The 15,851-nt window shown below is 41.2% G+C and overlaps 1 protein-coding gene across 1 annotated transcript in view; it reads right to left on the minus strand.

Annotated features, from left to right (window-relative positions):
- adcy5 (adenylate cyclase 5) overlaps positions 1-15,851 on the minus strand; it is an 80,326-nt gene that overhangs the window by 39,888 nt on the left and 24,587 nt on the right. Inside the window, exons 2-3 of the mRNA XM_076746515.1 lie at positions 3,871-4,020; positions 1,873-1,994 (exon numbers count right to left, since the gene is read on the minus strand). Coding sequence (XP_076602630.1) covers positions 1,873-1,994; positions 3,871-4,020 — 272 coding nt within the window. The remainder of the gene's footprint in view (positions 1-1,872; positions 1,995-3,870; positions 4,021-15,851) is intronic.

Consider the following 15,851-nt stretch of genomic DNA (forward strand, 5'->3'; position numbering starts at 1 on the left):
GTGGTGCCAAACCTCACCACAGTTGTGCAACTGCATCTGTCGTGTCAGTTTAAACAGTAAATGAAATAAAATAAAATAATGTCCTATTTCATGAGCTCAGTATTAACAATTATTAGAGGAAAACCACATCACACGCACCCAAGTAAAACCACAAGGACCATGGAACAAAGACATGAGAGTGAATGAAGACCAAAAACAAACAACATCACACCAAAACCAGTGAAAGCACTGACTAGGACGAGCTCAAAGTCATCAATCAGGACTCAATCAACGACCAGGGAAAGATCAAGGAGTCAATTTTTATCCAGCCAAATATCACAAATCACAGTTTGCCTCGGGGGGTTTTAATCTTTAATAAACAGTGACAGAGTTTATGATTTTCTCCCCACATATGACCCCCGTTCTCACATTATGGAAATTCCATACGTACTGGGAATCCACATTAAAAGCAAGACATCAAACACTATTGAAGCATCTATTTGTTAAATCCTCACCAACTCCAACCTCCAACCTCATTCAACTAAAACTGTCCTCAACCAGCTGAGACAGACGGATTGTCTTCAGCAGGAGGAAAACATCAGATATTGACTGAACAAAAATTACTGTCATGTTGGCTCCATTAAGGGAGCATACAGAAAGAAAACTACATTGATTTTATTGATTAAATCATAGATTTTTTTTTTCTGTTGCTGTCCACAGTGCAGCTGGAAAGCACTGAGTAAAACTGGAGGCCTTGATCAGTCATTTTAGATATTGCTAATAAGCTCTGTAGAATTTAAACTGAGCAGCTGCTGTTTCCAAGGCTAATGATGAACCTTTAAACTCGCTTACTCAGCGCTTATTCAGCAGATATCTCAACACTGTTGTTCAAGTTACAACAAATAATGACATGTTTCATATTTCCAGCCTTTATCTTCCGTCCCTGAAACTATCAGCAGGACTCCTGAGCTGTTGGAAACAGGTACTGACCAGCTGATTGCTCAGGAGCATCTACTGGTCTACACAGTGGCGGTTTGGAAAAGTGACGATCGACACTTATGGATCAAAGCTAACCACTTAGAGTGTTTATGTGAGCTGCTTCGGTTTTCTGCTTCCAGACCACTATGCAAAACATTTTGCAAAACCTAACCAAAGCTACAGAGCGAGCAGCTGCCCCAGCTCCACCTCCACCTGGTGGCTTTCAAGTAAAACTGAAATGTGGCAAACATGCATCTGTCTTCGGAGTGATATTACACTGTGTGCGGTTGCTGATACTGTAGAGACATAAACGGTGTGAATACTCTGGGAAAATACCATGCAGTTTATTGTCATGGCAACGGCTGCACTTCTCCCTCCTCTTCTGCTGTTGTCTGTGGGTGGGCTGCACCATTCAAGATTAATCTGGATTAAATCCTGGTTTATTTTACAATTCTGCTGCACTAACATTGAAAACGTTGTTTTGGACATGATCCTTAACATTTCTTTTACACTGCACACACTAACTGGGGCAACAGAATAACTGACTGACCATCAGCTGTTCCCGAGACCTCCTTCTCCTCCTTCAGAAAGTTTTGAAGGCACAAGCTGGAAGGCTGACAGGCTGAAAGAGCAAACTTATTTATGTCATTAGAAATATTAATAATACTTCTACAGCAAGTATTTATTGAAACAAAGATCAGGGTTACTCATAGTTTAGCTAAATTTAGCTTTAAACTAAGCAGGTCCAAGCCTCATTTGAACACTGGGGTGCACCAGGAGGTATTCAAAGCTGAAAAACCTTCTGCATTGAATATACATTTCCTGATTGATGTGTGTGTGCGCTGACATGTGGCTGCAAATGATTTGCGGAGATGCTGAGGAATGTGAGGAGGGTGCAGGGGGGCCCGCTGTTACCTGACATTGTCGTGCTTCTGGATGTAGATCTTGTGAAACATCATGTCCTCCTGCTTGGCGTTTATGTCAGCTTTCATCTCCATGGCAACATGACGGGGAAGCACAGAGAGCAGGAGACGTTCCTGCGAGAAAACGTGGGGGCAAAGTAAGTTCAGCCGACGAGTGTGTTGAGAGGTGGAGGCTGTTTAAAGGCAAAGTCGAAGAGCAATGATCATGAATAAAGGCCTGCACACGAGCTGTTAATATAAACAACTTCAGAAAAATGACATCACCTGCATAAAAACCTGATAAACTGTGTCAATGGAAAATATTTGTGATTTAGTTAGCCAATTGATTGAATAGGTAACCAAAGAAATCCAGCTTTAAATACACAGGTTTGCAGGCGATGTCATTTTAAAGCATCGAACTGCCAGTAACATATAATGTCCAGTTCATTCGGGTGACTGACAGCTGGAGTAGCGATGCTCACATGAAAATGCTACTCATTTGTTTAAATCATCAGTACAAAAGATGAAAAAAATACAAACAAACAATAGTTAAGAATAACTCGGCAAAATGCACAACAGAGGTCTAATCATTTTTAGACATTGAATGCAGAAATGTTACATATTGGGCATATTACATTATGCCCAAAAATCTGTTTAATAAAGTTTGTTCAAGTTTATTCTTTCTAGATAAAGCATTAAGCAGTTTAAACCAGTTTGCAGTTCCAGTGGGTCAATGTTGGGTGAAAGTGGAAGCTGTGGTGCAGTGTTTTGTTCCCATTCTGGATCTGGTAAAGCTCTTTTTTGCGCCTCTGACTGGATTCTTCTCCAGAGCAATGGCCGCTATTTGTCATGTCTAACTGAAAAAAACATGATTTCTTCGAAAAAATTAAAGCTGATAGCCGAAGCAAACCTGTAATATTATTAAATCATGATGGATACAGGCTTGTTTCTATGTTGCGAAACACTGTAGATAAACAGGAAAAATTCAAAAAGGTAATATATTTCCAGAAATCATCAGCTTCTTCCACTTCACAACTCTGTTGCAGAGTAAGGAGAAAGTGTAGACTCACAAAACACACAGAAGTGACAGGTGGAAGATGTTCCATTACCCAGCTACAGCATACCCCCGACAGCACAGAGGGTACTCTGAACTAACGAGCCACAAATTGTCAGATCCACCGTTTTTTGTCCAATTTGAGATGAATTAAAAACAAAATAACATCCAAAGTGACTCAGCTGTGTGTCAGCTGTGGTGATCAAATGAGACGGGGACTTTAACAACCTTTCGGGTTCTTTTGCCATAAACAGGTGAGGAAGGAACTGGTTGATTGTAAAACACCTAATTTTGTTATCGCACGGGTATGTGTATGTTGCCCTGCATCTGCTAAATAACTTTACATGTTAACATTTGTAGTTACAACTTTTAGGTGTATTATCAGCGAATGTCATATACACATAATGTTCCTGCGTAGTGCATATAAAGATTGCATGTAACATGTCGAGTCGCGCTGAACACCTGACATCATGTCTGGTTTCTATCATATTTTATATTCTGGCATATACTTAAACCGCAGGCGTTAAGCAATTTCTCACCAAACTGGTATTATTATTACTCCTACTAGCTGCCATTTCTCACTGGAATCCCATGTGTCGTGTTGGCTATGAGCATGTGGCCGGTAATAAAAATAAAGCCAAGGAACTGTGAGGATTGTGAGTGTTTCATACAAATTTAGATCTAATAAAGGGCATGTTTTCCAGCAAGTAGTACCATTTCAAATACAGAAAATATCAGTACATAAACAAACATGAACATTTTTTATACCTCAAGTATAGAATCTGAAACTGTGTTAAACGTTTAGCAGCTGCCGTCCTCCACAAAGGAGTGAGCTACTGTCACCCAGTATTCCTCTAAAAGGCTCATCAGCAGTGTTGCTGGTGCTTTTTGGACCCTGCCCTCCCTCCGCTCTTACACCCCAGCCTCCCGTCACTTTGTATCTGTGCTCGCTCTCACCTGCTGCTGGTTTTCCCTCTGGGAGTGGAGGCGAGCCTGGATGCATTCCCTGGTCTCCTGGAAGGCCTGCCTCTGGGAGCCCTCTGCAGGGTAATGGGTGCACACTCCAACGATGTTGGTACAGGAGAAGATCAGCACATTGGACACTATCTGTGGAGGAGGGTGAGAGACAAAGATTTAGAGTGCAAAGAAGCAGCATCCATGTGAGCCAGAGATCACTCATGCAGTTTAAATGTCCCCAGACAAATGTCCCTACTGGGGACATGTATCCCTCATCAGTTCTCTCTCTCTCTCTCTCTCTCTCTCTCTCTCTCTCTCTCTCTCTTTCTCTCTCTCGTTCTCTACCGACATAAACTACAAGTAAACAATCAATCCCTTTCAATTCAGCTAAGAGGTTTTATGCCCTGTTGAACATTAACCTTCTCTCTGCAGTTGGACAAAGGGACTAGTTTAGATGCTGCTGCCTACATATCTAACACTGACAGCTATACAGTAAGAACACAAAAGGGACTCTACCCAGTTCATCAGAGCATTTGCATTGTCTTAACATGAAGTATGTGTATCTCCACCTGTTCTTTCCACCAGGCTTTACTCACTTTTTGAAACATTAAGACATCATATACAGTCTTGATATACAAATTTACATATAGGCCCACCAATCATGCAGTAATGTGAGGATAAAGCACATTGTTAACACATCATAAATCTGACCTACTTCTGTATCGACAGCCTGTTAATGACTTGAAACTTACAGCACTGATTAAGACTGCATTGCTGTAAGTGACATGGACAGAAGTTTGGTTCCTCTCCAAACAGATACACAACTGCATGCTGACTGATGGATGACACAGAACAATGTGCATGCGGGTGTTTAAGAAACTGGCGCAGTGTCAACTTAGATTTAGGTGTAAATCTACACCTGGCCCCTCAGAAGCTGTTTTCCATTTCAGCAGGATCAGCAGTTTGTTCGGGAGGACTGTGCACAAAGAGGAACGTGAATTTTGAATCATAAGAAGAAAATTTGGTAGAGCTGAAACAAGAAAAACTGATTAGTGAGTCTACAGTTAATCTGCAGCTATTTTCCTCATCAACTGATTGCTTTAGCTATTTTTTTTTTAGCAAAAATCCTGGACTTTGTCCAAGTCTAGATCCTAAATTGTGAGGACAAAAGCATTTGTTGCATGTTTTCCAGGCCTGCAGCTGTTTTCCCACTAACTGAAAGTGAAGCTCAGAGATTTTGGAGATTTCTGACATATCTGATAGAAGACTGGACACAAGCTGATACCAGGTTACAAATTACAGACTTCTCCAAAATAGATTCAATCAGCTGCAGCAGTGGGTAGTATTTAGTAGGAGGAACCCAAGGCAGGTAGGAAAGCTTTATATTCCTTCATTGTGTATTCAACTGTGTACTTATACAACTTTTTCAAAGCTGCAGGTATAAAGAGCAAAAAGTGAGAAACAAAAATTGTCTTGAACCTTGACAGTGAGGAGTTTGAGCTTGCTGTCAAAGAGTTGTCATCTGTTCAAGACCAATAAGCAGAAACACTGTTTTATTGGTTATTTAGTGACTAGATTATAAAGCCAACTGGGCTGACACAAAAAATATAGCCACATGCCATCACTGTAAACTGAGTAAAACCAGGCTGAGTGAGTGGGGCTGATGAGTAACTGACCACATATGAGCCAGTGTGACACAAGATCCAAACATTCATGTAGACTGTGCAATTACATACATGTTAAGTAGATTTATTGCCGGCTTTCTGCAGTCACATGTTTTCTTATGTAAAGGAGAAGCCTGGCTTCGGTAATCGGGGAAGGTAATTAAAGAAATCTGATATTCCCAGCTAAAAAAGCTGATTTGTAAATGTAAGCTAGTGGAACATAAGCTAACTAGGAGAGGTGCCTGGACATCTGTGAAAAACCCTTTGTTGGTGCACACTTGCATGTGTGTGCCCCACTAAAATTTCAGTTTGTAATTTGCAACAAATCAGTACCCTCAGGTTTCATAGACCCTGGCCAAGTTTCCACCTATCAAACAGCTTGCATGCTGTCATGTGTCCAAGGCACCAGCGCTAAAAGACATTGTTTCCATTCAGTGCCAGGCATACAGTGGGCCCTGGGACTGGCAGCCAGCAGCAAGCCAAAGCCAGCAGCCCATTCTTTTCATAGAGCCATTTAATGGGTTGAATCAGCCAGCTGAATCACATTCACACCACGGGCCTCTCTGTTGCCGGAACAAACTGAACAAACACAGCATGTCTTTATCAAGTCAGAAACCCCTCAGCAGGTCTCCATGCAAAACCGAAGCACACTCAGAGAGAGGAGTGGCTGGCAGAAGTGAGGCACGACCGAGGAAAATTAAGAAACGAGGTGTGAGACAGAGAGAAGGAGGTGAATTTAGACAAGGTTACACTTTGCTATTCATGCCTCTCATCTGACAGACACTGCTCAAGTGATCTGCACTGACCCACAGCAGACAAATGACTTTCTGGATAAAGACAGTCAACCATGACAAGCTAGAGGTTTACTTCCCATGATATTCTCTTTTTTGGCTGCTTAAACATTTATTTGACAGCACTACTCTAATAGCATTTCAGTCAGAGAAACTTCAGTCCAGGAACTGACCATTTATTGCAAAAAGTGAAAAAGACTCTCAAAGAATCGAAGGAAAAACGATAATAACCCCAGAATAGACTCATGAACTGCAGTATGTCAAACAGACTGCAGCCTTTAAGCGAAAATGCTAACATTTGCAACCCTGCAGAAGAACCTGATGATTATAACTCACCTGTGCAGCTCAGTGAACATGTTTAGCAGCTCAAAAGACATTTGTCATATTCAGTCTAGCCAGCCTAGTATTTAGTGGAAAAGCCAAACACAGTGTATGTAAATTAGAACAGAGCGAGGAAGCAAATTGCCTCATGAAGAAGTAATCCATCTGAGTCATTCCAGAGTCGCCTCACGGAGACAATCCTCTCAGAGAAAGTTTGACAGGCGAAAGGATTTCTCTGCATAATGTCGTAGTCCAGTAAATGTCCTAATTCAAAAGGCAGAAATGTTCATTTCTTGACTAATACTGGAATATTACTGAACACATTTTTAATAACATCAGCGATAAACTTTGCTTTGCTCCAAAAGGCAGATGAAAAATCGGGATTTTTTTTACATTCAGAATGGATTTTGGGTAAAATGCATCTTGATGTTCTGAAACTCTGCCAAGGAGCTACAGAAAAATCATGATGTGTCCTGTCCATAAAGCTTTATTAGCACAACAAATGTGTTTGAGGCATATGATCAGCAGAGAAGGATAGCGAATCGCTGCCTGGTACAAAACCCCACAGGGGCAGGCGCCTGACTGCTACGGTGTTAAAGACTGTGTTTTTCAGCTCAGACCATGAAAATCAATGTGGAAAACACAGACCTCTGCTTGAAATGTGCTTTAAACGGTCCAAATTCGACATTCAAAAGGTGGGTTCATGCTACCTACAGTGGAGTTAGCCAGTCAGCTGCAGCTGGACATGGAGCTCCTCCACAACCTCGTAGCATCCCTCCCCCACACTACCATGGAAACAGCATGCATCAGATAAAGTCTTTCAACAGGTCAATACAAATATTCCTCAGCAGCAGTCTTATTCTATTAATACTGCCAGCGCTCACTCGGACCTTATTTGGAAACCAATGGGCTTTTCCTCTTCACAGAGGGAAAGAGAGGGCAGAAAAACACGACTCCCATGTTTAATACAGGGATCAACCCAAGGGTAACAACACAGGAATCCATTATCGGATAATTGCAGAGGAGAGCTGATGAGGTTTCTGCTGATTTGTGGTCGCACAGTAAATAAATCGTCTTCTCAAACTTAACACACATAATCGGGGGGATCATTTTCAGTGTTCCCTCTGTGATTCATGCATACTGCTTCGCTCACCTCGCTCATGCTGACTCATTTTCATACTGTTCAAAACCTGCTGAACCAAAGACGGTCAAGAGCACTCGGGAAAGTCATTTTCAAAGAAAAAATGGTTAAAATACAACCGACCTAAATTTAAATCCAAGTCCCCAAATGATCAAATACCTGCGACAGCAATCATGCTCCGAGCAAGCTGATGCAGATTGTGATGCACAAACAGCTGAATTCCCGCAGAAGACAGAAAACGTGATGTAACACTCCAGGCAAAAACAGGAATCACCACCTCGTGATTTTACGCCTCCACCAACCAGTCAAGTTGCAGTTTACATCTACGTCTGTCCAGATTCATATAATATATGTAGCAAAGACTTTGAAGGAATTTAATAGAAGGTATTTCGTGCATTTTCTGGAGAAATGGAGGTCATCGGTATATTGACGTTTATGATTCCGGTGAATAACTTCCAGTGAGAAACATGCTGTCTTCACTTAGAGACTATTTTTACAGAGGACTGATAGAGAGCTTCATCACATGGAGCAACAACAATCACCTGAAGCTCAATCAGCAGAACCAATGAGCCTGTGGTGAATTACAATGATTCAAAGATGGGTGTTGCGACAAACAAGCTACAAATTGTAAAATGGGGATGCATCTTCAACCCAGCAGCACAGAAGATCTCTGCAATCAGCACAGTAATTCAGTATCTGACCAAATGTGAAATGTGGTCACAATCTGCCCTTCTGTTCCTGAGTTAAGGTGCTGAATAATGACCTGAGAAGTGTTTTTGTAGAACATTATCATGTCACAGTGAAGCTTGGACATAATTGGAAATAATTCTAATTTATTTGTTTTTTTTATCAGCTTTCAGTGGAATCACACCATGGTGATATGATCACACCGCGTTTTTATTCAATGCTTTTGTCCAAGTTAATGACTCCAAGCAAATCAACGTTCAACGTTCAACACACCTGTTCAAACAGTTTGTGCAAGGACCTTGTAGCTGAATGACTGAAACATGGATGCAGAAGATAAACAGCTTGAGAAAACATGGCTCCATTAAGAGTCATTTAAAGGAAGGCCAGACCTATGGGAGATAATGTGGTCTGTGGCTGTTTATTATAGAAGCCTCATTGGATTTACACTGACCTGGGGTGAGTTCAGTCTTAATAACTCAGTTCTCACTTTAAGGTGGATGGGTCTATTTCACAGAGCAGCAACTACATAACAAACCCCATATGTACAATAAGTCTGCTAATTACAGAGCAATGATAGTTACCATGGAAGGTCCCACTCGTCTGTGTGCTCGTGTGTTTGTGTGTGTATTTGTGTGTAAATTACTTTAGTGGGTGATTAATAATTGCCAGCAGAGGTCATAAAAACAACAGAGCAAGACATCCTAGGTGTCAATATTTACCCAGCAGTCTGAGTTTTTACCCTCCTACGTCTCTCCCACACCTTTCTTTTCCAGTGTTTCTTACATGCACCCAAAGGCTTAGAGGTGCCTCTCCACTCCTGAGCTGAGCTCTTACCACGCCTCCATAACACTTTTCATTTATACTCCTGTGTGTCATTCAGGGATGCCCAGCGTGATGTCTGTGGAGGACTGGCAGCCAAAATCCAGCCCACACATGTGATGACAGCACCGCACCAAACCAGTGTCCTGTGCTGGGGTATTGCAGGGTTCTTCATTTCTACTAACACATTTTTTGATACATTGGTGCACATTAAAACAGAAGCTATCCGTTTGACACCTTCCTAGGTACTTGTGCTGCCAGAGAGAAATGTTCTGATGAGCATGTTTAGCTAGCTAGCTTTACATTAACTTTACTCCCAGGCCGAGCGCCACTCCCAAGTACAGTAGCTTCATGAAGTTTGAGGAACACTGCTATGTTATCGATGGTTGTGTTCTCCTGTCAGGTTGGATGTTGTTGTTGACAAGTGCATTGATTTCTCTACCTCTCATTCTGGAAATATTAAAGAATTGAGACTGAATTGGACGCTCTTTCAAGTAAGGCCAGAATGGGCTGATTGTTAAAATTGAAATTACTGCCAAGAACAAGATCACTAATTCCTGGAGCCACTGGCTGAGGCAAACCATAAAGGCTATTTTGAGCCTAAGTCATGACAGTGATAAACAGGTCTCTGTTAGCTCTGCTTTGCCTCTTGGTAGCCTACTGCAACACTGTGTCAGTTCAACTTTTGCTTTTAGTTTTGATAAGTTTTTTAGTTTGTTTCAAGTCGACACTCCCTCTGTTAGCACACTGAGGTGCATTGTGTGTTTTAAGGATAAATGCAGGTCATGTGCTTCATGCTGATTACTGTGAGCAGCCCACTGCCAGCCTCATTCTGCAGGGCAATGTACAAGAGGGTGAAAGTCTCTCACGTGAGGGCCTGCAGTTATTTGTTGCCGGATTTTACCTCGAAAGCTGTCAGCTGCTATATTAATGCCTTTGTAACCAGGAGCAAACCTGAGGATCACTGAATGAACCAATGTCCAGTTTTGTTGCATGAGTCCTGTGTATGTAATATAGGGTTAATCCAACGAGACTGCTATTACTCCTGTGTTGTTTCTGCTTTCGGAAGGCAAAGTGCTCTCTCAGACTGTACATTAAATCTAACTTATCAAATGAAAAGCTTTCAGGTTTCATTATAATCATGTGGAGTCTACTGCATTACTTACATGCACTTACATTATGCATTATTGTATCTTAACAGGAGAATATGAATATTCACAGTATATGGTCTGAATTCATTCATCAATTCGGCATCGAAAAGCAGCAATGGGACCTGCAAAGGTGCAAGACAGTGTTACATACATATCTGTGCAGACATACATGAGATTCTACTGTTTGTCATTATCTCAGACTTGTTTTCTCTTTATGTTCTTGCAGGTGTGATGTATAAATGTTTGCATGTTGTATCGAACATGGACATGTATATATCTATGCTGTAATGTCATTATTTAATGTTAAAGCTGAAATTGGCAGATGACATGGTCTGCAGATAAAACAAAATGTCTCCATTAAAGTTTAAGGAAAGGACACATCAAAACTTAAACTGCTTAAAACTTCAACTTGAGCTTAAAACTTAAGACAATTCTAAAATATTTAAAGCAGCAGTAATTGATATTTTGGCCATTTGGGGGCAGCAAAGGGAGGTGTAAACATAACATATACATTTGGTGAAATTGTTGATAATTCTGCACATGCAGAACAACATAAGCATTCATTCAGTGTTGCTTTAGTGTTTTTTTTTTAATTTTCATTTCGTAGAGTTTGTTAGTATACGGTGCTGTTAGCCTTAGCTATTAGCCTAACTAACGAGAGATGGCAAGAAATGAGGAGCGAGAGTGATTGGCAATAACAGGAAACAAAGATCTGCTGCCCGTCCAGCCCACAGCCTCCAACCATCAAGTCACCAGAGCCCCCCTAGGAGTCATATTTCTGCCTACCTTAGGAATGTAAAGCAAGTATTCACCTTCCTTTTAGCTCTGTTTTGATCTCCACCAACTCCTGAGGGAAACGTATGCCATTTTAATGGCTAAATGCTCCACTATGCTCTTCGCCTGGTTGCTAACTTTGTCTGTCATGTGTATACAGTGGATTTATCAGGTCTTTTTGGTTTAAAACAGCTGCCGACAGTCAGGTTGAAGAAAACACTGAGACTGTAACTCTTTGGTTCCACTGAAAGACACTAAGCACTCAGACTCTCTCCGCTGATCACTACGAATGACCCCTTTCCCATGATATACCATCATTTAATTCATCATTATTAAAATAATATTGATTCGTGCCGCTTTAAGAACGTCAGTGGGCAGCTGAAAGCACAAAACCTTCACCTGGCAAGTCCACGTGGGTAAGATTGAATGTTTTTTTATTGCTCTTCCCAACAACTGAAGACACAAACCTTGCCACAGACTCAACCACGCCTCTGCCTGTCCTCTCACCTCCAATGTCACAGCTTGCTGGCACCTCAAGAGCGTAAAGCCCCAAAATTGTTCAGAAACAAGTGTGAAGAAGAGGCAATTTAAAAGAGTTTGGTTTTGACTGGGAACATTTCTGGGGCACCAGATGCTTTCAAGCAGCCCCGATGCCTCACAGGAGACGCTGAACTCCTGGGAACTAAAAGGTCATTCCGTGAGTCATGCCTTTGAAGAAGAAAGACAAGCCCACCGACAAACAGAAGAAAAAGCACGTTTAATTTTTCATCTCATGCATCAAAAGAGAAGAGACATAGAGGGGACACTGACTAACTAGAGATTCTTCCAAATATAGACCCTGCATTTCAACACAGGCCATACAGGAGGCACTCTTTGATGTTAACACCTAGCACTCAAATCTATTTTCCTGCAATGCTTTGAAAACTCTCACAGGAAACAAATCCATTTTTTAATACCCAGGTCGGCCTGTGCATCCAGTGTGCTGCTATCCAACCTTGACAAAAGGAAGAAATGACAACCTGTAGGAATTCTCTGTGCCTGCACAGATTTATTCAAAGCCGGGAGGTGAAAGGATTCAGTCTCCCCCTTACCCTAAGCCTCAGAACCAACACAGCCTTATGAAATGGTCTAAAACAATTCAACAAATTTCCTGTAACACACTCACAATGTCACTGGAGAAGCCCCGAGCTTATAGTGAGAAAAGAAATGGCCTAAGAAGGCGTCCCCCGGTCTGCCTGAATGATGAAATGATGAGAAATACTAACATGTCTCCTGGGTTGACCTGTCCTGTAGTAACACTCGTCATGCATTCCCTCGGCTGGTTCCACCTGAATCGTTTTAAACAGATACACCTCTGCATTTTCGGTGGCACTTTTTTTTTTCAGCAGAATTGACATAAAAAAACTTGAAGAATTAGATGGATAACACTCAAGTCTGTGAGCTAATCATGAAGGTGCAGCCAGCAGGTGGTTAGCCTAGCTTAGCATGCAGACTGGAAGCAGGCCATTAAACAGCTAACTGTTTCTCTCCAGGTGCAATGACCATTTTAGTATTCCCCCAAATTTCAGACTGTTCCTTTATAGACAATTAGTGGAGAATTGATCAGTACTGCAGATCAAAGTCACTAAAGACTCACCAGCACTCAGAAAAGCATAGCAAGAGAAAGACACTGACATCAGAAAGAAAGGAAGGAATTGATCTGGTGCTGAAGGACAAATGGGATGGAGGTAATTATGGGACAGGCTGTGATTATGTGTCCAAACTAAACTAGAACACACTCTATCTTCACAAGGTAGCCTATCAGCAACATCCACCCCCAAAGCTCTCTTAAACTGACTACAGAAGAACAGAAGAATAGCTTTGCAAAGAACGGCTAATGATGATACCAAAAAACTATTTCCTTACATTTACATTTATACAAAGTTAATTTGCATTGGATATTATATATTAGAAATATAATGTTTTTTGTAATCTCAACATAATCAAGAAATGAATGAATGCATCTCCAAAATGTCAGAAAAAACTTAAAACCAGAAGTAAATAATAAAACTTTTTGGCAATTAAAAGTGGGATAAACAATACAAAGTTCAATGTATGTACAGCATGACAGTGGACAGCTGCAGTGCTTTTAATAGATAAAGTCAGAGAACACTAAAACTGCGTGTGACAGGAAGCTCTGTTAGATACAGTAAATCAATTAAGACGTTTTAGTGCAAATATTAGTCCATGAATGAGTCTGCTTTTCATATGACACTGCAATAATTAAATTATACTATAAACACTGAGGCACACTGCCACACAAGATGCAAACTGCAAGGTAGAGGCCAGAGGCAAGTCTTTATTCCCCACAATAAAGATAACAACCACAAGAGAGCTTGTTATTCTAAATATATTCATAACATGATGTCAAATGAGCACTTACAGCCAGGAATGAGTGTGTGTTGTCTCATGAATTTGAGATATTTACAACTGAGGGCCGTGTTCAGTTATTCTGTGCTCACTCTGAGAATCCACGCTGCTGTTGCTGTGAGTGGTCCTTATTATGCCAGTTTAGAGTATATGTTTCACAAATAGCAGCGGTAAGCAGGACTCATTTCAAATATAGACTCCTTCATTATGTGCGAGTGGGAAAAGAAAACTACAGCGCAGTAAGACTTGCAGGGGTAATTATTAGGCTTATGAAAATCACAAATAGATTGTTGTATGTATGAAAAAGGACTTTCAATTTAAAACCTTAACCATTCTTTGTCACAATGTTGGCTGCACGCTGCAGATGCACGTCTTCATGTCTGCGTCAGGTCGTGCTGAACGGGCTGAACCGTGTTTAAATATGATTTACATAAAGGCATGATTAGACGAGATGTAATCATCACTGAGCTAACTAATTTCCATGAAAGTATGCAATTGCTTATGTACCAAGTGAGCTTTGTGTGCAAGCATGTGAGGCATGCGCCTTGCATCCACAAGTGAGTCAGTGGCTGACTCTGGATGGATGGATGGATGGATGGATGATCCCGTCACATTTAGTCTAGTGCCAGGCCCAATGCTTTGTCCGATACTTTAGTTTCTAACCTCATACTTGCAAGACTAATGACAACCCCATCAGCCTCAGCTGTATGTTGTCTTCAGTGCTCATTAGCAAATGTTAAAAGAAGCTTTCAAATGCCCATAAAAATGACTCAAACCACTCCTGCTGCCCAGTCTCGTCTCCTGTCCCTCCAAATGCTAACCATGTTCAATCTGTTCCTGTTCCCCCCTGAGTTCACCCACTGGCTGTACTGACTCTGTGCTTTCTGTTTCACAACACAGAGTTTAGTGAAAACACGGATAGGTGGTTGAAAATTAAATCATCTGGTACCAAAGAGTTGCTTCGTGTCTGGTGGTTTGTTTCCATATAAAGTAGGTCTTTGAATGACATTCCAGGGAACAAATAAGTAAATTACAACAGGGATTTGGATCGATGAAAGAGTTAGATTTGAGTCACTCATGTTAGCCTCTGAGGGAGTGAGGAGGTTTGACTAATAGGGAGGATTTAGCCATACTTTGGCTAACATATAAGTGTTTCGAACATACTAAACCCATGGATGGACAGACCAAAGGTGGACAGTTTCACTGAAGCACTGCAACTCTGGATCACAGCCTCCGCCCACTGGATCACATCCTCCATTCAAGAGTCGCCAAGTAAGATGGACATAGAGTTGGCTGCACATTGAGAGCTGGTGTTTTATATCTAGTTTGGATGCCTGCTTTTAGTACTCCCATGTACGCAATATTTGTGTCTCTGTGCCAGCTGGCTGTCTACAATCTCAGTCTGCAATATCTTCTCCAAAATCAGAGCCAACTGCAAGCTCCCTATTGAACAGAATAAGCAGAAAACAGTCCAAATCCTCCAGTTTCTCAGAGAAAAATTACTTTTTCATAAAACTGATGAGATACAACAAATCGCAAGGCTTGAAATGGATCAGTGGAACCCGATCTGAGCTCTCTGTTAGCAAGAAATAATGAAAGAGATGAAGATCCTCTGACAACAAGAGTTATTTATACTTAAAATACTAAGTATGTTGAGCTAAAGCCTGCTCTTACAAAATCTGTATGTCCTGCATGATCAAAGGATGCTTAAGCACAACTCAAAGGCAGTATAACATTACAGCATGTGAGGAAATCATGGCCATCTCAGGAGGAGTCACAGCTGAATGAACCAATAATTCCTGTTTAGTGAAAATATACGGGGGATGTGTGTGGGAGAGACAAGCAGAAAGTGTGTGTGTGTGTGTTTAAGAGAGAGAGAAAGCTTGGTGAGAGAAAGTACCTAGCCTCTAACATACCAAGCATACCATCTCTGACCCAGCAGGGGATAAATATTAATGCTCAGCCTCAGTATATGTGCAACTCTACACTGTACTGTATATTTACTTGACACCATTTAAAAAAAAAAAAAAAAAAGGCCAAATATAGCCAAAAGTGGCCATTGTAAGGTTCTGAGAAAAATATGCCAGCGTGACTCTTGATTACCTTTATGGACAGAAAAAGAAGCACTGATACTTCACACCTGTCGACCTGAATCAAGATCATCATTTGAAGCATCGTCTGTAAGTCATGCACATGACTAAATGTACAAAACTATTAAAAGTGC

This window comes from Chaetodon auriga, chromosome 13 (genome assembly GCF_051107435.1).
Source record: "Chaetodon auriga isolate fChaAug3 chromosome 13, fChaAug3.hap1, whole genome shotgun sequence".
Lineage (NCBI taxonomy): Eukaryota > Metazoa > Chordata > Actinopteri > Chaetodontiformes > Chaetodontidae > Chaetodon > Chaetodon auriga.